Raw genomic sequence first — 25,917 nt, 5'->3', positions numbered from 1 at the left:
TGTCAGCAAAATTAGGCCGAAAATTTTTAAAAATCCGACTAGCTCACTTGCAAGACATGTGATAATTTTCGATCAATATAACTTTTTCCTGCAAAGTTTAGAGTAGATGTACCATTTTTTTCTGAATCAGTCCATGATGTCGAGCTCCGATGGAATGGACCACCTTAAATCAGATAATTGTGGGTTTAATTACGATGAATATTAATTGAGTTGACGATAAAGTTAGAAAGAGAATTGGAAATGAATTACAACTCTTCATGATTCTGAGATTAATAGAGAATCCACAAACTTAATAACAATCAGTTATTATGTTTTCTTAGTCATATAGAAAATACAGAATATCCTATACTTCAAAATATTATTAGCCGATCAGTGGAGAACCATCGAATAATTTTGGGGATTTAGAGTGTAAATGTTGAATAAGACACTAGTTCTTTTTAATTGCTTTCTCTGAACGAACGAACCATCATTAAACTAGCGAGAAGGTTAGAGTGGTCGTGGGATCTAAGCTTATAACGAGAGATCCACTTGTAATTCAAGCCGTACAAAAGATTTATAACATTGGAATTTCGTTGCCTACATCAATCTGTTTGATATGCACGTTATGTTATTATTTACCAATTGTGGGTAATTTATAAATACTTTTAAAGTGATTTATAATCTTAAAAACATGTCTTGACCCATGTACTGATGAGAGGAATTGAAATCACTTAACTTGTTTTTGTAATAAAAAAAATAAAGTACATCAATTTTTTTACCCGTGTCTCTCTCTCTCTCTCTTTCTCTCCCTCATATTTAAAGAATTTTTTTCTATTTTACTTTTTTAACATTCAAAAAAGAAAAAAAAATTATTCTTTAATAATAAATTATTACAAGGGTAAAATACACTTTGCCCCTAAACTTTTCTTGATGTAACATTTACTCTCTGAATTAATAAATGTAACACTTACCCCATTAGTTGGACAAAAATGCTCTTCAGGTTTATATTTTAAATTATTGAAATATGTGGTACTTATATATATTAAAAAATCTCTAATTTATTTATATTATTATTTTATTTTATAAAATATTAATATTATACATGATATGTAAGTATAAATTAAATCTACACATATTCTTTCATATATTTATATAAAAACTAAATACAGAACATATAAATAAAATATTCAAAAAAATAAAAAGACCTAAGACATGTTCGGAATCCAATTATAACTTCAAAATCTAGACCAAAATGAGTCCAATCTGATTTCAGATTTAATGCGAATTTATTGTCATCCCTATGATCGAAGACTTCGTGCAATTTTCCCAACATAATATCGTACCAAACAATTTCTATCATCATCAGACAAATGTACAAAGGGAAAGATCACTGCATAGGCAATAATGCTCCTTTAACCGCCACATAGAGTTCAAACTTGTATTTTTTATTTTCTTTTAGATAAATTAATATCAACTTATATATTATTTCGACATTGGATGAAATTATACATTTAGAGTGTGTTTGGTTGTGGTGAAAAAACAGAGGAATAAGAGAACTGAAAGTAAAAATAGATGCATAAAAGATAATCTTATATTTAGTTAGGAGGAAGAAATGGAGGTGAAGTAAAACTTAATATATATGAAACTACTCCGAGTCTAATTTTATTTCCATCCAAAATTAGGCAGAAAAATAGAAGTATAAGGCCAAAAAGATAAAAAAGTACAGTTTTTTACCTTTTATTTCTCCATTACCCATATATATATATATAATTTCTCTCTAATTCTTTTCACCTTCTTACTGATAATACTGTACATAATTACCAAAGAAAAAATAATAGAATCGCTGAAAAACTACTGTATCGAAGTCAACAATCAGGGAAACAATCTTGTTATTAATTTTTATTTATTTAAACTAAATATTTTAAAATAAATGAACAATACTCATTTTGATGAATATTTTATTAATAAAAAATATTCTTATTCTTATTCGATAAATAATTTTATTAATAAGATTTTTAAATTTTTTATATACTAAAATTATATTAGTATAGTATTAATTTATTTATTTTTTGATACAAAGTGAAGAGAAGGGTAATTCAGTAAAATTATAAGAATTAGTCTTTTCTTTTTAATCTGTTTTCCTCATACAAACAAGAGAATGTATTTGAATTTCACTCCCATTTCAAATCGTACCGAACAACTTAAAGAAAAACTATTATTCTTTCCCCGCCTTCCCCTCTCCCTTCCATTTTCCTTTTCCTCTCACTTAAATTAAACAAACTCTTAGTCCCATAAGATGGGCAATTCAACACTTTTAGTCATCTATTTTATAAAATTTTCAAAATGGTCTATGAAAACTCAACATATTTAGGCCTATGCTCTATGGAATTTTCAAAATGGTCCAAATACTAAAAAAACACATTTAATCCCATAAAACCCATAGGCAAATGAATGAATGTGTCGAATTTTTTAAATTTTTGGACCATTTTTAAAAATTTCGTAAAGCAGAGGACTAAATGTGTTGAGTTTTCCCGATTTCAAGACTATTTTTAAAATTTCGTAAAATAGAAGACTAAAAATGTTGAACCCTCTATTCTATAGGACTAAGAATATAATTTTGCCTACACATACAATACACAATTTAATAGTATTTTTAAAACAACCAACAATTTCAAAGCAAACAAAGAAACAACATACACATACTATTATTAGAAATAGACTAAACACCTATATTTATAGTTCTCAAATTTTCAACGTCACTATTCAAACAAGAGATCATTGTCGGACATGTATTTCAATTCATCGTCTAAAAAGATTGACAATAAAAAATTATTAAATTGAATAACTTTAAATTGAAAGTTTTATTCCACCAAAAACAAAATTATTTAAAAGAAAAACCAGAAATGGAGTGCTTGACTCAATCCGCCTATATATCGGCATTGTTGAAAATAATGCTGTAACTATAAGTCTTCTGGTTTGAATAAAATTAGAGTGATGATACTGTTCCAAACATGTAATAGAGTTGACTCATGGTCGGTCCCATACATCACTTTCTGGCAACAAATATATACTTCACCAAACTCAAAATATTGCAAAATTGGCTGTCTCTCCATATATATTATTATATTTTTTTATTATTTCATATACCTGTTATCATTATATATATATATATATATTTCCCAACAGCTAGCTAATCAATTAATATGCTTCAAAATCATAAAGTATTTATATAGAATTATCAATTGGATCGAGATAATGCAATAATTTAATTTAGAAATGATTTTGTGATACAAGTGCGACTCGGTCGAAATAAATTTAGATTTAAATACATAAATAGATCTAATTTGATTCCCACACGTTAATTACATAGCTGGATATTTTTCTAATGTTTTGGGAAAAGCAATCAGTTGCATCATTATTTACATTACCATATCAACATTAATTCAAGATAATTATGTCTCTAAATGAAATGTACCACTTACTAATAAGAGGCTATTTTCACATAGATTGAACTCAAAATTCCTTTCAGTTCGAGAGGTTTGGAATTTCAAATTTACTAATATGACAAGATCTCATTTAGTACGCAAGTAAATCATGAATGCGATAATGTATTTGATATAGACAAGCATCTTATATTGATTGCAAATGAACACCATCCCTTCTCTCTCTAACGAAGCCTCTTTTCAAGATAAAATTGTAAGGTTTGTACACAATCAAAGCGAGCAATACTTCAAATATCAGGATAAAAATCAAATTGTAAGTCACATCAATTCTTAATATATACGTATGATAAATTCTTAAAAAAGATGGGTCCCTTTGTCCGAATCAGTGATTCTTAAATATTTCACAATGCCCTATAATTTCAACACACCTATGGTCCATAAACTACTCCTTTCCAGCTTCCAAATTGTCTCAATGATGCAGTATTTATACCATGCACGGATTTTTTCAAAAGTACACCAAAAACATTTATTTTCACACATGTATAGGTAGTTTCATGACCACTTCCAAATGCAACGACTGAGAAATGGTGTGCTCGCGTAATGGGCATTGTCTGAATTCTTTATTGCTCACGCACTGAAAGCCAGCCAAATTAGAACTTCTGTGTAATAATTTATTGCCATTTCAACTTAATTTAGTAGTTTATAAGCCACCCCAAATTGACTTCCAACCCCCCACCCCCACCCCCCCTCCGTGGGGCCTAAAAATTCCAAATCTTGACATGATTGCCCCCATCTTTCGCTGTGGTTTCTATAAATATGCACAAGTTTGTACTGGATTAACGTACATCTCGGACAAAAACCATTTCATTCTTCCTTGAACTTACGAGATCAACACTAGTTAGATAGACATGGAGCTGTTCTATGTCTCTCTCCTCTCCCTGTTTATCCTCCTGGTTTCAATTTCCCTGCACTTCCTCTTCTACAAGAACAAATCCGCCTCCGGCGGCCCCCTCCCGCCCGGAAGAACCGGATGGCCCGTTCTCGGGGAGAGCCTTGAATTCCTCTCCACCGGCTGGAAGGGTCACCCTGAGAAGTTTATATTCGATCGCATCGCCAAGTACTCGTCCAGCGTTTTCAGGACGCACCTTCTCGGGGAGAAGGCCGTCGTTTTCTGCGGAGCCAGTGGCAACAAGTTCCTGTTCTCCAACGAGAACAAGCTCGTCCAGGCATGGTGGCCGAGTTCCGTCGACAAAGTCTTCCCTTCCTCCACTCAGACTTCTTCCAAGGAGGAAGCCATAAAAATGAGGAAAATGCTTCCCAATTTCCTGAAACCCGAAGCCCTCCAGCGCTACGTCGGGATAATGGACCATATAGCCCGGAGACACTTTGCGGACGGATGGGAAAACAAGGACGAAATCGTGGTCTTCCCGCTTGCCAAGAACTACACCTTCTGGCTCGCCTGTCGGCTTTTCATCAGCGTTGAGGATCCTGACCATGTGAACAAATTCGCTGAGCCATTCAATCTTTTAGCCTCTGGTTTGATCTCAATCCCCATAGATTTGCCCGGGACCCCTTTTTACAAGGCGATAAAGGCATCGAACTTCATCAGGAAAGAGCTCGTTTCCATCATCAAGCAGCGGAAAATCGACCTGGCGGAGGGGAAGGCGACGCCGACACAGGATATTTTGTCGCACATGCTTCTGACTAGCGATGAAAACGGGAAATTCATGCATGAATTGGACATTGCTGACAAGATTTTGGGCTTGCTTATTGGAGGACATGACACCGCTAGCTCTGCCTGCACCTTTATCGTCAAGTATCTCGCCGAGCTGCCTGAAATCTACGAAGGAGTCTACAAGGGTAAGCCCCATGTACACTCAACTTCTCTTCATCTTCTCCTCTAATTATCCCCCCCCCCCCCGGCCCCCGGCAACAAAAAAAAAAAAAGATCCCGGGCCAATCGCATTTTACCTATTTTCAGCAATTTCTTACATTCAGTACTTCTGTATATGGTCTGTACAATCATTATTAATACTTGGGTTGTCTTGTCCCAAAGAAATGGGACAGGAAGGAATCTTCTCCACATGAAGTTGATAAAGTGTTTTGTGCGGTTTTTGTGCAGAGCAAATGGAAATTGCAAACTCAAAGAAACCAGGTGAACTGTTGAACTGGGATGACATTCAGAAGATGAAATATTCATGGAATGTGGCCTGTGAAGTGCTAAGACTTGCCCCACCTCTCCAGGGCGCTTTCAGAGAAGCCCTCTCTGATTTCATGTACAATGGTTTCTCCATCCCCAAGGGCTGGAAGGTATAACTAACCACCTTTGAGAAACGAATTTCGAGAAAGAATTTTGAGTGACTCTAAATTCAAAGAAATTGAAATACATCATTATTCAATAAAACATAATTCAAAATTAGAGTAAACTGATTTGTTATTAAGGATTTCAAATCCAGATCAATCGATCCAAAAGTCAAAATAACTCGACATAGCACATGAGTCATGTTAGCTAGCTAGCATTTCGAGAATTATTTAACTAATGTTTGGTTGCTTGCTTGCAGATCTATTGGAGCGCAAATTCAACACACAGAAATCCAGAATTCTTCCGGGAGCCGGAGAAATTTGACCCGTCGAGGTTTGAGGGGTCCGGACCAGCTCCATACTCATTTGTGCCATTCGGCGGGGGGCCGAGAATGTGCCCCGGAAAAGAGTATGCAAGACTAGAAATCCTGGTTTTCATGCACCATCTGGTGAAGAGATTCAGGTGGGAGAAAATCATTCCGGATGAGAAGATTGTCGTCAACCCGATGCCCATCCCGGCAAAGGGACTGCCTGTTCGCCTTCATCCCCACAATTGAAGCGTTTTAGTGTTCAATAAATTTGTACAAGTACCTCACCCATGCCAGTCATGATCAAATGTTAGTAGTATAGTGCAGCAGATAGCCACAGGACAAACTGCTCAACTCTGCTGTCAACCTCTTTTTGTGGTCTTGTTATTGTTTCCCTTCTTTCATTTCTATAATTAAATTTCCTGTCTACGTAAATTTCTTGTCTAAATAATCGGATGAGTGATTGTGCCCTTTTTGCCCCCCGTGAATTCAAGCCATGATCATGCATGATAAAGTCTGTATATACGCATTTAATGAAATATGATTTTTTGCTTCAATTAATTATGACAGTAAAAAAAAAAAATCATAACGAATACAAATTCATTACAATTCCAAAACTTTTTAAAATGATGAAAAAAAATCTAAAACGAGTAGGACATGCCAACAGGTGCAGCGTGTCCGTGATATGTCAGACGCCGTGTCCTTTTTTTTTATTTTTTGGATATGCGATCTGCGTGCCCAACACGTGTTCGAAATGTATCCGACACTGCATCAAATAATTTTTTAAAATATTCGTATATAGGTCATAATCATTAATATTACAGCCATTTTGTCCCCCTAGTGTAACATATTTGGGTGGAGTAGGTTTAATTAACTTAAAAAATAGAAAACATTCAGTACAAACCAACCCAAGTCACAACACCCTCAAATTCAACAAAGTCATAGATATAAATATATATATATATAGATACATAGCCTTCCATGTTTGAACGTGTTGTAACAAAGAAATTTCCTGCCGTTATCGCTTCTGCCCTTACTGACTATTTCCGTCATCCGCCCCTCTTTTTTCCAACTCCACATTCCATTTTCTGCTGGTTTACTGGCTCCGATTATTCATTTTCTTTAAATAATGATAACGATAATAATAATAATAATAACAATAATAAGGCATTCGCAATCATTCTTATTTTATAGTGGAAACAAGTGTAAAAAATATTGTAAATTAATCTATAGTAAAAGTTGGTAATCTTTGAAGATAAAAATTCGAAGTGAAATAATAATTAAGATTCGAGTGTTCGAAAAATACAGCTCAACACTTATAATTTTATCAATAAATTATAGATATTGATATAGAGCTGTTTATAATAATTAAATTTAGTTAATTTAAAAATAATATTTAAAAAATAACAATACACGTTTTAATTTATTTTTAACAACAAGCTAAGGAGTAAGTAAAATAAGCACTTGCAAAGGCAATTGATATATGGGACTTGGCCAGCCATGTGCCTCTACACCTACCACCTAAATCTCGAGGTAATTTAATTTCACCAATATTTGTGTATATATACCTACCAACATTTGTACCTTAATTTAATCTCATTCAATTGATTTAGTCGTCCAACTATATATCACATCACTAATATGAAAATACTAATTGATTAGTCAAAGATGAGGGGCTGTTTCCACATGCAACTTTCTTTTGACTAAATTTCTATATATTTAAAAGTTGTTTTACCAAAAATTTTTTAGATTTGACGTACAAATACTTCTTTGTTGTTTGTGAAATTATAAATATTCTTTTGATAAATCCATTTCATAACAAGCTTGTTCCCTTAGTTGAAGATAATTTTTTTTAAATGAAAAATGATCGTTAATTAGGTCTAAGGACTGAAAATATTAATATTTTAAAAGTTGAAGGACTGAAATAGAATTTCGATATATTTAGAAATTGAAAACGAATAAGTACCGGTATATGAGGACTAAAACTGTAATCATTTCAATCAAAGGGTGTAAAGTGTATTTAACACTTTATTTCACCCATATTAATCAATCATTCATTTTTTTATATGTTTAATTTCTATTCTACTTAACTAAATAAAGATAATAAAAATTTAATTAAGAGAGGGAGAGGGAGAGAGAGAGTTGTAATATTTTATATAACAGCTAATTCTTGTCTACGCATATTAATTAAAAATTTGTGATTAATGTGACAAACGATAAACTCCATTTTATACAAGTACTTAAATCTAATCTAATACTTTTATTTTGTTAATTGCGAAGCTTAGTTGTAATTAATCTTGTGTTTAGTGCCATGCTAATGAGCGTAATTACTATGAACTTTAATTAAGTAAACATGGAGCAAGTATGATTTTTTAAATTATTCGTATGCACCAAGTGAATTAATAGGTATCGTTGATCTATCAGCGCAAATTGAGTGTATATGAAACCCCTTCAAAATCCAATTTTATTTCTGTTTAAAATTAGGGGGAAAGTGAACGTATAATAATAAAAAAGTGTATATTTTATTTTTATTTACTCTTTACCCATGTATATAATTTTCCTCCAATATTTTTATTTTTATTACATAATATTTTTCAAGAAAAAATAAATACAAAATTCTAAGCTTATAACTATATATGTCTCCAATATAAATCAACTTTTTTAGGATCTTTGGCTTATAATCTGAAGGAATTATTATCTAATTTAGCTTAATGTAAGAGTTTAATAAATATTGTATCACTGTCATAAATAAGAATCTTGATCCATCCATCTCAAACTTTGAATAGCTATAGTGTCTGCCAATACTCTGCACGAAACATATATATATATATATATATATGTCAATTTAATTTTTATATAAAATATTTAACATATGGATGGCATGATAACACGTTCATATAAAATATTACACCCACTCTCATTCGATGATAGTTAGTATGTATAATTATTAATTATACTTATAAAGTTTGATTAGGTGTTAGTGAATAGTTTTTAATTTTTTCTAAGTTATGATTTTGATCCAAACCGACGAAATCAGAGAATACGACTGGGTTGTGCTCTCCACTGCCTTTTTGGCACATTCTCCACGGCCGTGTTTCAGAGTTCATATGGTAGTGTGGACGGCGGCAAAAAGGGAACAGGGAGATCTACGATGGAGACGCTAAAATATAATCACAGTGGGATGCGCTTTCAAATAATGGTGGTACGCTGGCAAAAGGACGGTGACAATGGCAAAAAATTGGGACAAGAGAGGGGATTGTGGGCAAAGGTTTTGCGGATGGGAGAAAGTCCAGAAGTAGCCGATGGTGGGCCGATCGGAGATGTGTAAATGACCGTCATTGGATGGGCTCTCAAATGGTGGTACTGGGCCGACAGGATATGGTTGGAATTGAAGAACACAACCCTATTCTCCAAATTCTGTTAATTGTAATTTCAATTTTAATGATTTGACCAAAACTATAATATTTTAAAAAGATTAGGAACCAAAAACGTGCCTCAAAATATTTATGGACCAAAACCAATGTTGGCCCCAAGTACAGGGTGAAAATTATTATATATATCAAAGTATATGTTTAGCCCCACAAAAAATCCAACACATATTATATCAGTGTGACAGCACTGGATCTATATCCCATTATGGCATCTTTTACACTAGCATATGTCCCTTGGTATGGATGAATTTCTTTTAAAAAAAATATAATTCACAATAAATTATGCCTTCTGTAACTACGTCTCACTGCAAAAAAAAACAACATTTAGTCGTAGCTAATTACATGATTAAAAATAAAATAGTTGTAGCAAATAGTTATTAACCACGGCTATGCAATGATTGTTGGTCGTAGTAATTATGACAGTGGCTAAAATATTTTCCATATAAATATTTTTATCATGGTCTTAGCCATGGTAAAAAAAAAATTTCTTGTGTTTCCAAATACAATGCCACTTTTAATTGATTGTCTTTGTTGGAATACTAACTAATTCATTTTATCATTTATACTAATATATATATATATATATATTTCACTCACAAATGGCAGTTTGTGAGTCTATTACACCACTTTTTATTGTATTGATAATGCCCTTAAGTCGGTTTTCTTTTCTTTCTTTCTTTCTTTTTTTGAAATGTAATATATTGATTTATATATTTTATCCTCATTTATGATATATTTTAAAGTATAAAAATTATTTATTATATACACACAAGGACGACATCACTAGAAGAAATTTAACACTTAACCATGACTAACTATAATTAAAAATAAATAATCGTAATAAATAATCATTGACCGATCATGGAATGATTGTTGGTCATGATTTTTTCGAGTTTAGCTAAAGTATTTGTCATCGTCAAAAGTTATAGCAAAAGCATTTGTTATAGCTCATTACTATGACAAAAATAATTTCTACAGTAGATAATCTGAATTTCTACAATAATTTATTTATATGAAGGATAAAAGTTAATTTCTGAATTATTCCTATGAGTCGAGATCATTTCAATTGGGGTGGTTGAGCAATTTGATCGTCCTATCTAAAAACATTAATGTTCCAGGCCGACAGCAACAATCAATGAAGGGCCACATAGGCCAATAAGTTGGTGGTGCTTATTAATTAACATGTGAAAATATCATATCTCACCTCGTATATTCAACGGAAACCAGCCCCTATAAAAATTTGTATAATTATAAATATTTTATCATTATTTAAAAAATTATTAATAGAATTTTAATTTTGATGATCATCTAATAATTAGTCTAATCAATTAGGTTTTCATTTATTCTGTGACGAACTGACCAAAATGATCTTATAAATTATAATTTTACTTATTTTTTATGAACTAAGTAGATAATTTTTGTACATTTTTTTTAATTTTTTCATCCAACTCGTCTGATTCTTTTTAATAAATTTTTTATTTTTTTATAGAAAAGAAAAAATATACAAAAAGGAAAAGTAGATAACTCCAAATCTTCTTTCACTGATTATATAATTTCATCAAATATCAGGAGTATTAATGAATTTTTTCAAATAATGATGGAGTATTCGTAATTATGTTCAACTTCAACAGAGCTCGTACCCTGCATGAATGAGTGGTCTCAAACCTTTCCAGAGTTTTGAACCCAAACTGCGAGATGATTTAAGATATATACCTTAGGTGTACAATTTTTTTAATACATAAACTTTATATATATAATGCATTTTTTTTTTTAATGTTCTACTCTTCATTATATATGCTTGAAATATAATTATAATGGGATCTTAAATAGTTTTAAGAATGAAAAGGTTAACTTGCAAAACGAATAAACGTTGCAGGCATCGAAGGTTTCTAGCGTTATTTTCAAATTCAATGAATAATTTTTTTTAAAGTAAGAGCAGTAAACTATTGAAATTAAAATAAATTGATTTCAATCATTTGTGTTGGATCATTACAACAATCATATCAATTATATTAAATAAATAAAATCTGATCACCACCTACTATTACAATAGAAATAACACACTTGTTGTTCAGTAGACACAACATCCCACGCATAAAGTGGTGCCCGAATCATGACCTCTAAGATCATAAGGTCTCAACGTCGCCAACTGAACTAAACCTCATTGGCTCAAATTCAATAAATATTGAAACTCATAAAAATCTACTTGTTTTGCCATTTGGTAAGGAATGTTTATATTAAAACATTAATAATTTGAAAAATACATAGAATTGATTAATACATCTGAATGTTTATATTAACAATTAAGTAAACTCCAACCATTGATCTCTATTAATTGAATCCATCGATCCCATGAATTCATTTGGTGTCCAATTAAATAAATTGATACGAATTGATGATATCAATGAATTGCGCCTAGATTGTTCAGATTACAACTAAATAATAGTACATTGTATGTGATTATCTTTTTGATAAAAAATTCCACAAGAAAATAAATTCGATTGTAACTTGTAAAATTCATGTAATTGATACGATAAATTAAAATTAAAAAATATTTGTATAACAGAGTTCAAATACTATCATAGTTTGAAAAATAAAATATTTTTTGTCATTAAGGATATTGAAATATGGAGAAGAAGTAAAAATATATTGATATATTTACACATATATATATATATATCTATTTATATATGCAGAATTCTTCAACTATAGTAAGAGAATCGAATACCATTTTAACCATCTACCGGTTTTAATTAATGTAATTTTATTCTCCATAGAACTTTAGCACTTTCTCATATTCTTCAATTTTATTTTATTTTTTCCAATTAGGGATACGAGTTCTGCCAGTTTTTTTTTAGTAAATTAATTATAATTACGTTATGAATTTTAATTATAAACAATCATTATACGTCACTATCAATATAAAATATGTACAATAAACCAACCACTACTATTAAAATAAATCAATACCTACACATTCATGGAACTGGAACCCATAACGAATGCAACACGGTATAGTAGATGAACAGATACTGAACTAAAAAGGGCAGATTTAGATACAACACAAGGGGAAATGCATAAATACACATGGAATCTCCTCTATTACCACTAAATTCAGTATCTTAAATCCAGACAGTTGAAAAAAAAAAGAAAGAAAAAAGCAAGCACATATTTTTATCATCAACTTTCTCCCCCTTTTCTCTACCTGAGGAAAGAAATTAAGCTTGATACATACACAAAGCTGCTTTGGCACAAAATCACTTCTCCTTTTCCCAATTCTTTACTCTCTTCTTAAATCATTCTGTAGTCATTGGTTGACTCATGCAGCAACGAAAACGAGCCTTTCTGACAGTTGTCATGATCTCAGTCTCTGCCGCCTCCAGCATTCTCACGACCTCGTTGAACGAGGGCCTAACATCAGGATTAGCATCCCAGCAAAGCGTCATGATCTGACTAAGTGCAGGAAGACAGTCGTTGGGTATGGTCGGTCGGACACCTTTGTTGACAACAGCAAATGCTGCCTGAACAGCAGTCATATTCTGGAATGGTAGCATCCCCGTGATCAGCTCCCACAGTACAATGCCAAAGCTATATACATCAACTTTCTGGGTGTAAGGCCTATGCTGGATCATTTCCCTGCAATGTTACAGCACAAAGCATTTATAAGTATCACATGTATGAATGGTGATGCTTCAGACGGCAACACAAGGGGTTTGCATATAGAAAAGAATAGTGACCATGGTTTGAATTCCGAACATAGAGTTTCAACCATCCAGTTAATGCACAGCAAGATTCACAACTGCACAAGAAGAGTCGATGCAAGGAAGGTGGAACTCCTCATAGACAACCATCATCATCAAGATTTTGAACTTTAGTTGCAGAGATACTTATTCTTTAGTAATTTTTCAATGAATATGCCTCAGATTTAGATGACAACTCCAACAGACATTCTTAGCCTAACTATTCCCGTGACCAATAGGACCCTCACAAGTGTATATAAATCAATATTTGATATTGCAGCTGCGCAACAACAGCCAGAGTGCTTACACTAAGATGCTGCTACTATCACTTCTAAATGAATATAACTCTTCGTCGGAGATGCATTATATGACTATTGTCCCACAAAATTAACCATCTCAACACAGTGTGCCATTGAATAGCTTAGCAACTCAAACATCAGAAGCTCACTGTTCAGTACTGGTGCCTCTATCAGTGTGTGGGCTTGCCATTGCCCCACACTAATAATTTCTAAAATATATACAAACCTCAAACTTACATCTGCAAGTTACAAGCTCAGTCATCTAAACAGAACCACTAGAGAAGTGGCCTGGGCCTGTGCATCAATTGATGATTACTTGCCCACAAGTTTGTCCAGAAAGGTGGGCAATATAAGAGCCCGCCAAAACACTCACCCCAAGTTCAATGGACAAGTTATATAGAATAACACTTATTACACATTACAGACCTTTGACCCAGTAGCAACTGCAGTATACAACAAGCCACAGAAAAATACTTGAACAGATCATTCTATCTAATGAAGATAACATGCAGTTCCAACGACAATATCATCAAACACTTGCCCAACAAACTTCCTCAAATAAAGGAACTAGATCACTGCACTGCTATAAAAAGAGTCGGATTTAAAACATCGACTGCATTAGTTTCTTACTATGTTGAGCTGAATATTACGCTGCTAGTTAAGATATGCCATATCAGACCATCATAGTCACCTAAAAAGTAAGTCAAGAAGCCAGTAATTTGCGCTGCGTCATAATCAAGGTCTCAGAACTCAGATAGTTGTTAACTTTAACATCTTATGTAATGTTTTCAATATCATGAAAGGCAGAAAATTGGAGAGAAAAATGACGAACAAAATTATGATAACTTCTCCAAGGACACAAGTCCAAAGGTATGCTTAGAAAATATCTCAGCTAACACAGTAACTTTTAGGTTTAATCTCAGGTATCTAAGCTGAAACCATCATTGACTTACAACTTCACTCGCTGTTCCTAACTGCCTCTCTGGCATCAAATTCTTACGAATTACAGTTAAAGATCCCATGCTTAAACCTAAGCTTTTCCTGCTGCTCTTACCAGTTAGTCAAACATTTCCTATTCAACTGTATTATCTTCCTATAAATAAAATATTTAGCATATTCAAAGTATACATGCAATTTCTTCCCAATTGCATCAGTTTTAGAATACATGAAATTAACCATATCTCTCAACCATGGACAAACTACCAATTCTGCTTCACACTCTATACAACAGCTTTTACCTATCATCAATCGACAACGGTCCTAAAGTACAGACTTAAACACCGGTATGAATATGTTGACTTAGAGAACCATCAAGTAGATCCATGGAGATGGAAAAACATGAAAGCACACAAGCTCAATATTAATAACAGGCGCAGGTCAGGCGTCAATTATTCCAGCATGGAATCGACAGAGTAAGAATTTTCCGGAAGTGTGCTTCATACTCCTTCAAAATAGACGTCATTTATATTCTACATATATTGAAGTTATACAGCAATAAAATGTAAAAGTAACCTATGAGCAACAAATGTAAACTGCTTATGATGCATAAAGTAAACTGTTATTAAGATCAGTGGGACGAAAATAAAAGGAGCCCGAGGTCACCACGAGATACACATATGAGAGACACAAGTTCTTCAGCACAGTATACACCGTGCATCTATAAGCTACATCCATACAATGTAGTCCCAACCTAGAAGAAGCTCATGAAGTAGAAAATGGTGATTTTGCAATAACTTTTGGAGGATATGAATACAGATGAATATGCTTATGTCTATTGATGTTTGGTCAAAAAATAAGGTTGGATGTTTAGGCCAAAAAGAAAGTGCGTCAGTCTGCAAATATATTTCAACTGAGAATCTCTTCCAACAAAACCTCAGCACGTATGATCTGCCCTAAGCGTGAACAGAAAAAGACACTGGTTTTATAAAGATATTAAAAGTTATTTCATTACATGTGCGCAGCTACCATGCAACATATCAACCGAAAAAATTGCATCTCCCCTGGATTTTCTGCAACCTGATAGTATCTATTCACCTCTTACTCAACTTTTCCTTGATTCTGAACCCTCTGGGAGAATTTGCCTCCTATCAAGCAATTATATATTTCCACTGGACTATCCTAACAAAATTTTACAGTCAAACTGAGATGTAACACGATAACTAGCAGAAAGTATCACGGTAAATATTTGCCAGCTTATTTTGGTCCCTCTAACAGAGGCATATCCCCTTGATTGGAAGCCTTGAATTATCTTTTCTTTGTATACTTCTAATTATGGTCCCTCTGGGAACTTCCCCCCCTATGACACAAGTTCTATATATCCCTTAGATTGTTTTAACCAAAGTTTTAGAATTGAACTTCTGAGCTGCCCACATCTCTAGTGAAAGTCAGTATATCAAAGTCCTAAATTGACACGGATCTTCTAAATTTTCCTTGGAGTAGCTCTAAGGCTAATAAATGGTGAATTTATGGGTAAAACTTCACGGAGGACGCTTCAGGTATTAATTTGAGTTTGGAGTTCAGAGATCCTCAGCAACTGAGTTGAAATTAGAAATACATTATTATGATTGCAAGGCTATGGAATTAAAAGGAAAATAAAGTATGCATTAAGCAGCAATTAACTTCAGCCACACAACAATAAATCAATATAAGCACCCAGAAGCAACATATTGGACAACCCACATTAGGAGTAAGTTATGGCAAGCAGAAGAGGACCATAATAGATGAAAGTGGAGCATAAACTGCCTTCAAATAACCACATTTGGCATTTCTCTGAGTTGCAGATGATAACTCAGTTCACATAGCTAGGATCAATATCACTAGTTATGACCAGTCAACTATGGTAATGATAAACAATTTTTTCAGACCACCAATGAAATCAAATAATACTCGACTCCTATAGCAAGTGCATTTTAAGAGGATACAAGCATTTCAGCTGGAAAACAGTCACTTCGTCAGTTATTTAATATATCAATCTGCTCCACTGCCAAGATGTTCGTACCCAAGCAAAGATCAACTTTTGCAACTACAAGATATACTAAGTCAGAGTCAATAGCTATCAGGACTAGTGCTGTGCAGCATAGTATTAATATCCCGTTATACAATAAGCACGTGCCAGTTTAAGTTCTTTGTTTCATTTTGGTCCCCAACTTTAAAAGAATTATTGGATAGATCAAGTCAGTTATGTTTATGACAATAAACTTCATATTCCATAGGGATCTAGGAACAGCTCATATCCAAATTTCCAGTCTGATCTCATAGAGTTCATCAATCACATGCTACCTGCTTTACATTATCTTTGGATACTATTACCAGCCAGCCTTTATATTTCTGCTTCAGCTTCAGGTCACAAGATATACAACACATACACTATGTTTGGATTAATGTTTTGGTGTTTTGGAGATAGAGAGAGAAAAATAGAGATAAGTAAGTATGTGTTTTGAGATAGATGGTATGTTTGGATTTGTGTTTTGATATAATATAAAATAATGTAAAATAAGTGGTGTATGTTTGATGTTGGGATTTGGGAGACAGGAGTTACTGTTCATTGTTCATTGTTCATTGTCAAATCATGTCTTTTAATATATATATTTAGTAATATATATGTGTATGTATATATAGTATTTCATTGTCAAATCATGTCTTTTAATATATATATTTAGTAATATATATGTGTATGTATATATAGTATTTTGTTGTTAGTGAAATATAATATATATATTTATGTTAAGAGAAGAATAAAAAATAATAAAAGAAAAGTAATAAAAAAAAATTAAATTACAATTGCACACCTAGTGAAGGTGTGCAAAACACAAAAACAAACAAGGTTTTGTGTTTTGGCCCATCTCTAAAATGGGCCAAAACACAAAACCAAACATTGTGATAATGTTGCAGCAGAAGAAAGAAACCGGAACTGCCAACCTTCATCTGTGGTATCACATTACTTCTACTAGGCATGGTTTCTAAAAACTTATACCGGGATGTTAATAGCAGGGAGCTAAACTTCATATTGTGAACCTTGTTGGGCTATCCCACCAACCCCAGGTTCTAAGTTTCAGGATGCAATTTACACTAGAATCATTTCATAAACTATCAACATTTTCTTCCTAAATGCTAAAGCCTTTTTTCTCAATAGTGGCATCTTAATCCGGTCAGGAGTTCAAGATAACAGCTAATTAGGATTCCTATTCTGCTCCTCTAGTTTTATTCCAACTTTAAGGCAATACCCAGTAACGGCAATACATGTCAAATGAGGATAACTGGAGATAAAGTTCAATCCCACCCTTAATATCTACTCTTTTGGGTCTATTCATGTCATGACCTTTTCAAGTCTCTAGACAGATTATACCAAGGCGCTTCATTATATGTCCAAAATCCTTGTAAATTAAAGTGTTTGTCAATGCTGAGTATTATATATTACACCATGAAATCAGAAAGTTGACTACTTTAACACCTTCTGACCTCAACGTTGTGAAAAAACCTAAGATAATTCAATAGGAGGCCAGTAACTGTTGCATGAAAGGTCACTTCTTCAAAATCTATCGTGATGTAGCTGGCATGCAGGAGAATTAGCACATGGGCAAAAAAGTGATTCTATTTCCAAAAGTATAAACTATTAGTGATTATAAATGTGAGGAAACCAATATAAGGACACAGTAAGGAAGGTTCATAAAGAATTCTTTGTGTGTAATTGGAAGCCAGCATAAGCAGCAAGTGTGTGATACAATTACCAAATTCAATTGGACATAAATGTTCAGGTAACACAGACGTGAAGGTGAACAACATATCAGGAGGTTCTCTGCTTTCATTCAATCACTCAATTGTAAACTGGAAAACAACGCATGAAACCTATTGAAATAATCTTTTCATCTTTAGGAATTGAGCAAATCCCCGAGTCTGCCTGACACTGAAGCTAATAATTTGCATAGGTGAGCTATATGCTTAAAAATTAGAGTCCTAGAGAAACAACATGAACAACTGAGTACATCTTATCATTATGAGAGTCTTACAGACATGGAAACAAAGTATTGAGAAAAGCTTCTCAATAACAACTGGCTAACAGATTAGGCCTAATGTCACTCAAACACCATGCTGTTAGTCCAAAGAGACTAATGTTTTTGGAGCTGATCCATCAATACATCTGCTTCTTCCACAATCTGAACCAAAGGCAACTACAGAGTAATAAAAGAAAATTTACACCAAGCAACTCAATCGTTGATGTAGCAAAAATCTAGAGAAGGATTTTCCTAATCAGCGGCTGAGATCCATATAACAGGACATAACAGCACTGGCAGACGAAGCTTTCCTCTTTCAGCAAATAACTACGACCTACAACTCTCCGGAAATGGGGGTACATGGTTATTCAGTCAATGACATTATGCAGGTAGATTTGGCATATAGAGAGGGCATTAGATAAAGATCAGAGTTGCTTCTAAGATCAAGGAAGAGACTAAATATAACTATTTAAGACTATAAAACACACCAATATCTCACACAAGCCGTATTTTCAGTATTGAATTTAAACTGCTCAGCGCTCCTCCGACTTCTATTATAAGACATGAGCGAACCAAGAGGCCATACAAGAAAAATATCATGCACTTCAAAATCATTGGACCTTTGCAGGAAAAGAAGATTTAAAAAGCAATCATGAGTGAGAAGAAGGGGGAGTAAATGTCCAGAGTAGAATGCAGCTCACACGTTCTTACCAGCCACAGAGGACCAGGCATGTGAGGCAATAAAATGATTGTATAAATCAAGGATAGCAACTACAATGGCTTAAGGACTAGAAGAAAGGTAAAACTTTAGAAAGAACGATGAGATGGCAAGGCAGAGAAAAATAAGTTATAAGTTCCACAGAAAATGAGAGTGCCTCCAAATACTAGTGAAAGCAATAAGTTAAAAGAAAAAAAAATCCATGAGCAACAAAAAAATAATTCAAACATAAGAAAGCAGGAAACGAAAAAAAAAATAATGGGACTTACGGGGCCATCCAACGGTATGTGCCTGTTTCTGGTGTCATTCCTTCCGTCTGCACCTCAATACGAGCTACCCCAAAATCCGCAATCTTGATGGACTTGTCAGCAGCAATTAAGAGATTGTCGGACTTCAAGTCTCGGTGAATCAAATTTAACCCGTGGACATATTCCATCCCTCTCGCCACATCTAGGGCCTGCTTTACAGCCAATTTCAGGGGGACAGAACGGTTTTGACGCTTTGTCAAGAATTGGCGCACAGAACCCCCTTTAGCATATTCCGTGACAATACACCAGACCATTGGTTTCCGGCATGCACCAATGAAGCGAACAATATTCGGGTGTTTCAACCTTGCCAACATCATTACCTCCTGTTGAAACTGCTGCTCCATCAAGTGTGCCCTCTCTACATCATTCTCCGGCCTCTCCAAAAGCTTAATCGCAACATCCTCACCATTATACGTGCCTTTGTAGAGCTTACCGAAAGCCCCCTGAGCAAAAGCGGGCCCCATGTTAAGCTTCCTCAAGTCAATCGTCCACTCATCATAATTACCAAGTCCCTCTGTAGGATATCTAGGGTTCATCAGAGCTTGAGCCAGAGCGTCATCACTCAGTCCTTGAGAAACTCTCCCGTGATTGACGCTGGCAGCAACTGAATAGTTATTGACATGCTTCAGACCCTGGTGGCCCAAGATGTGAGTGTGGGAATCAGTAGATCCAACACTACTGTTGTCCATCGACATGGCAACAGATCCTCCACCATTACTCATCTGCAAGCTCCCATAACTATCGATTGACATATTTGATCCCTCATTGAGCTTGCGATAGAAATTTTGCGAGAAATCATAATTGTCGTGGTTATTGTTTAGGCCTATAATTCCTGTAAATTTTGGACCTTCCAACATTTTCCGTTTTTATCAATGCAGTTGCTGCAGCACAAAATTTGACAAGTTCTTATGTCTTCTGCATTAGTATTGCTCAACCTCGCCGACCAAAACCCTACAAAGAAATAACAAAAGAACATCAATTGAACAAATTCCATCTATACTCTTTATCATTCAAAATTTTTTAATGACAATTAAAGAAGCACTCAAATTGAAACCCCCAAGACAAGATCAATCAAGTACAGAGCTGGATTTTCTACAGTAAGGTTCAGGAACTTGCTCGAATGAGACCTTCAAAACTACCAAAAAAGTTTCCTAATATCAAGAAACTACAGACAAAATTTACAGTTTAGGTCTAACAAAATATCCCCCATAGCCTTAAAACTCAGCGTAAAACTCGATCATAATCATCGAATTGCAATAAAATTCACATAAACCAATTAGAAGTCCAAGCGAAGTAAAACGATCAAGCCCTAGTTGCTCATTACCTCTCATAACTTATTTTCCTTCTCTTGTATTGACTCTAATAACAGTCAACACAAAGTCGTTTTACCATCAATCTTCCCTTCCCGGAAAACCAAACGAACAAAGATCAACACTTTAGCTCAAGAACAGAAAAAATCAAACCTTTTAAGCAAAAACTAAAACCCCCAAAAAAGAAAGCCAGCTAAAATTTTCCTCCAAAAATTTAAACCGCGTACAATCAATCACCGCAAAAGAACTCAGTGATCCAAGGTCAAAATTGAGAAATGAACATAAAAACACACCTCGATCGAGAGGGCTCGACTTCAACTAATTCGACGGCCTTCAGATAAACCCGCTAACACTCACCACTGGAGCTCACTGAAATTACAGCTCCGTCCCTCCTCCAGCTCCCACCAGGCTTCACCCGTCCACAAGAAGCAAGCGAAGGTGGAGCGAAACGACGACGTCCGACAGGGACACTTCTAGAGAGAGAAAGCAGCAGCAGAGAATGAAGAGAGAGAAGGAGATGAAAATGAATGGAAATGTATGCAGAGCCAGTCTTGGTCTCCTTTTCTTCTTCTTCCTTTTTTTTTATAATTTATTTTTTCCAAATTTTACCTCCTCCTTTTATTATAATTAAGAAATACTTTTTTATGTATCATAATAAAAAATAAAATATATAAATTCATAAAATTATCTATTTTAATATATAAAAAAAATTGTACACTTACAAGCAAGATTAATAGCACACTATACTAATTTTTAAATATAATAATCACACAAATAATTTATAATTACCATTTTTTATTACAAAACAATTCTACAGCATTTTAACATCACTGCATTTATTCTTTTATTATATGTGTAATACTTTTTTTATTTATTTTTAAAATATATTTTTATTAATTTATATTTTATATTTTTAAAATATATTTTTATTAATTTATATTTTATACATATATATATTATATTGTAACATATAAATATATTATTTATTATGTACATAAGGACAACAACAACTAATACTTTGAAAAAGAAGAAATAAAAAAATTTGTGTAATTATGTTAAGATAATGTAGAGTTGTTTTTATAAAATAAAATAATTATAGTTAATTTTAAGTTTATCTAACTAGAGATATAATTATTATATTTAAAAATTAATATAACGATATTACCAATCATTATTTTACAAATGTAGCAGATTTTTTTTATAATAGTATATTATTATAAAAAAAATATTTATACTATTATAAAAAAATTATCATATTAATTTTGAAATAATCAAATTTATCATTAAATTTATATATTTCCTCCAAAATAAAATTCCTTAGAATAGTAATTTTAAAAAAAAAATCAATAATTTCACAATTTTATAAAAAAAAAAAATTCTTTCATGCACGGTTTCATGTTTCTCTCTGTAAATTTATTTATATTTATTTTTCTTACAAACTTCTATATTTTTAATGAATTTATAATTTTAAATATTTTTTCTATATCACCTCATCTTATGTTTCTTTTTTCACACAATTTTTTCCTTTCTTGTCATAATTATTTTTTATGTTAATCTTACATTAAAATCTTTTATATATTTACAGAATTGCGTAAAATATTGATTAGTATTATATTATTTTATTACTAAGGAAAGGGGATTGACCTCCACTGTGCTCGCTCGTACGCATTGTTTGGGTGCTCATGCTGCTGTTCGGGCCCACAAGGCAGGAGGGCTGATATCAACCGCGAAGATCGAAATGAGTGCGCCACGATGGCTCCGACGGCATGTGGGGACCACGGTATACTGCGTAGGTAATCGCTGTCACCCTGCCGTCAATTGGTCTTACTGCGCGTGTGGGACCCGCCTTAGGTGGTCATCTTTTTTTACTGTTAACAAGTTGGGGAAACAACGGATTGAGGTACAACTAAGACAGCATAAAGTACATCATCAAGATGCAGGCACACATTCTTCGGGCAATTTATTTCAATGGGGTAATTCTTTTGCTATTTATTTCCTAATTTTAAATTAAAGATTTTCTATTTCTTTCAGACCATAGAAGTAAAATAAATGTTATTAAACTATTTTATATATAATATCTATATTAACATAAAAATAAAATATATTTTTTATTCATAAATGAAGATTTATGACACAATATTACACCATTTTTTTACTTTTGGATAATACCTTTGAATTGTTTTCTTTTTTTTTTAATGTGTTGTGTTAGTTTTAAATATATTATTCTTATTTATAACATATTTTAAAATATAAAAAAGTATTTATTAGATACACGTAGGATACATCAACTTTCCATGAGATTTGGTATAACTACATGCATATTCTTGTACTACAGAAAATTGTATTTAATACCCATGAGATTTATTTTTATCTGACAAATAAGTCATTCGTTAGTCATAATTCATCAAATTTAATGATATAAAAAAATTAAATAAAATTTCATAATTACCCTCAATTGATTTATTATTGATTTACTGCTGGTGAAATAAATTTTTTTATGACTAATTACCCTTATAAATCTTCATAGGTTTAGCATATGAGGAGGTATATCTTCAATTTATGAGGATAGTTTAGTCACAAAAAAATTATTTGACCTGTAATAAGTCAGCAATAAGTCAATTTAGAGTAAATATCGATTTTTGTTCAGTGTTTCTGTTAATACCAATAAATTTGGTGAATTTTAATTAAATGAATGGAGCCATTTGTTAGACAAAAGTAAATCTCAAGGTACTAAATATAAATTTTCGAATTACAAAAAAATTATATATAATTACACTAAATTTGAGGGTGGATAAGTGCTATTATCCCTAAAAAATAAATAAAAAATGTGACTTGAGAGGTCCAAAATAAAAGATGGAATTTGAATTTTTCTTAGTCATGGCAACTTGACCTGATTGGTTAGAAAAAGGAATCATTTTATCTCAAAATTTTGAAGATTGAAGGGAAGTTAGAGAATAGTGAATGAATAATAATCGCAGGATATTAATAAAAGATAGTGTCACTGTTAGAAGGTCCGGATAATTCAATCAATCATACAATTTATAATTGTTATCATATGAAATGAACACTCCATGAATATTATTATATCCATGATTATGATTGATTATCCGAAAAATGAAGCATAATTGTGTCGAATCATCTTTGATTTGGAGGATGTTTCGTAGAACTTATTTATAAAATCGTATAAGTTTTTATATAAGTTGTTTTTTTCGAATTTATAAGATGTTAATTTTTTTTTAAAAAAATATTGAAGTGTTTTGATAAAATAAAATTATGGAATTGTTACTATATTAATGCTCATAAAATAGGGGTTGATCCGAAAAAGTCCTATAGATTCAAAAAGAAGAAAGAACCCTAAAGAGTCTAAAGGTTTACAAGATCCAAAGCGCCCCCAAAAGATCCAATTCGTGTAAGGGCTGAGATTCCCTCGAAAAAAACTCAACATTTGTAGAGCCTCAAGAAATCCGACAGGAAGTGCCTTGAGAGAGTAAATCAGCCCACAAAGGCCCAAGTGACCCAAGTATAAGAGGGTCCAGATTCAAGAGGTTCACTCAAAAGTTTAGGGGCTTGCAGTTCCGCAGCCAAAATAAATATCTATATCACGTGGCGTCTTCGGGTAACCTAGATGGCATCCATATAGTACTTTTGAAAATATGCCCCACAGAATCAAATAAATACCAAACACCTTTGCGGGGACACGTTTTTCTTCCGGTTGGAAGTAACCCTTACCCTTAAAAGCATATACTCTAGCTGGGGAAGGTTCTCTCAACCACCTCCTAGAAAATTCAGGAAAACATGATTACCTCGAAAAGATACTCTCATGAGTCTTATCTTCAAGGATTCCAACTACCTCCAGAGATCACGAGTCTCTAACTTTTAGAAAATGACCCTCCAGCGAATTCATAGGGAATTAGTTTTATCCAACCACATTGAGATAATATTATGCCAAATCAATAGGAATCTTCCACCATATTTGTGGGGGATTCAAATTTGACTAAAGTAACAATATTATTTTCTTACTCCAAATTTTATTTCAATTCCAATCTATTAATTGTAAGCAATAAATGAGTAATTTCACTCTTAAAAAATGAGTAATTTCATTCATTTTGAACATCTTCATCTCCTAATTTTGCCATAAATCGATTTGGGCTTACTGATCAATTGGACCTGACAAGCTCTTGAGCTTCGAAAATTGATGCTTCAGAATCCTAAACAACAGAAAAAATAAGCTTTGAAAATTGATGCTCTATTAAGGTTCATTTTCATACCAAACAAGCAAAAAGTTATAAAATATGAAACCTAAAATGTTAATACTAAACCAAATCACATTTTTTCATCCCTTCACGTTATGATCACTTTTTGTCTTTTCTTTTATTTTCTTTTTTTATTCATCTCACACTATTATTTTTTTTATATATTCATAAAAATTACATGCGTATATATAATATATATAAAAAAAAAAAACACATGTATACTTATTGCTATATGCTCTATTGTTCGTTGCTCATGCCACATGCTCTGAAAAAGTATTATTAGATTAATTAATATTGAAGAGATTATGATCAATATTTCTCTGAAGAAATAGAAATAAAATATTGATGGATATAACAGTCACATTAAATTATTTATGGAAGTGTAAAAATATTTTTTTATACATACAATGCACCATAAATATATATATATATATACGATACTCTTATACTAAAATTTTTAACTTCACTGTAAATACTTAAAATATTATTTTTTTTAACACCTATTGACAAGGCCATACACACCGTCATCTATTCAAAAAATCCTCTACTACAAAACAAAATCCGAAAAGTTTTAGCCGTGTAAATAGTAATTTTTTGGTTGGGTCCTGCTCAAATTACCACCAAAGTCATATATGTGTGTATTACATATGCTTGTGTGCGTGTAAGTTAAAAAATGATGTATTTTTTCCTGATTTTTTTCTATATATACACAAAATTACCACTTTTACAAGAATATAACCCCCCCCCCCTCCACCCAAAGCAATTTAAATTTAAACTAGGCAAAAATCAACAGAAATTGAATAGGAAAAGAATAATTTGTTCAAATGGTTATTCGT

At 32.8% G+C, this 25,917-nt stretch overlaps 2 protein-coding genes across 2 annotated transcripts; one reads left to right on the top strand and one right to left on the bottom strand.

Annotated features, from left to right (window-relative positions):
• LOC105173756 (beta-amyrin 28-oxidase-like) lies at window positions 4,252–6,519 on the top strand. Its single transcript, XM_011095639.2, has 3 exons — window positions 4,252–5,282; window positions 5,545–5,732; window positions 5,984–6,519. The coding sequence occupies exons 1-3, from the start codon at window positions 4,331–4,333 to the stop codon at window positions 6,278–6,280; spliced, it is 1,437 nt and encodes a 478-aa protein (XP_011093941.1). The 5' UTR covers window positions 4,252–4,330; the 3' UTR covers window positions 6,281–6,519.
• Window positions 12,459–21,379, bottom strand: LOC105173755 (serine/threonine-protein kinase HT1). The gene is made up of 3 exons (XM_011095638.2): window positions 21,122–21,379; window positions 19,480–20,469; window positions 12,459–13,098 (listed from the first exon to the last, which is right to left on the bottom strand). The coding sequence occupies exons 2-3, from the start codon at window positions 20,373–20,375 to the stop codon at window positions 12,759–12,761; spliced, it is 1,236 nt and encodes a 411-aa protein (XP_011093940.1). The 5' UTR covers window positions 20,376–20,469; window positions 21,122–21,379; the 3' UTR covers window positions 12,459–12,758.

The sequence above is a fragment of the Sesamum indicum genome, linkage group LG11, assembly GCF_000512975.1.
Source record: "Sesamum indicum cultivar Zhongzhi No. 13 linkage group LG11, S_indicum_v1.0, whole genome shotgun sequence".
Lineage (NCBI taxonomy): Eukaryota > Viridiplantae > Streptophyta > Magnoliopsida > Lamiales > Pedaliaceae > Sesamum > Sesamum indicum.
Note: the sequence above shows the minus strand (reverse complement) of the source record. Positions and strands in the feature narration are given on the sequence as shown.

Coding starts and splice junctions, on each gene's coding strand:
- LOC105173755 (XM_011095638.2), bottom strand. CDS start 20,375: ATGTTGGAAGGTCCAAAATTTACAGGAATTATAGGCCTAAACAATAAC. Junction 13,099..19,479: donor ACATACCGTTGGATGGCCCC/GTAAGTCCCATT, acceptor GTAACATTGCAG/GGAAATGATCCAGCATAGGC.
- LOC105173756 (XM_011095639.2), top strand. CDS start 4,331: ATGGAGCTGTTCTATGTCTCTCTCCTCTCCCTGTTTATCCTCCTGGTT. Junction 5,283..5,544: donor CTACGAAGGAGTCTACAAGG/GTAAGCCCCATG, acceptor GTTTTTGTGCAG/AGCAAATGGAAATTGCAAAC. Junction 5,733..5,983: donor CCATCCCCAAGGGCTGGAAG/GTATAACTAACC, acceptor GCTTGCTTGCAG/ATCTATTGGAGCGCAAATTC.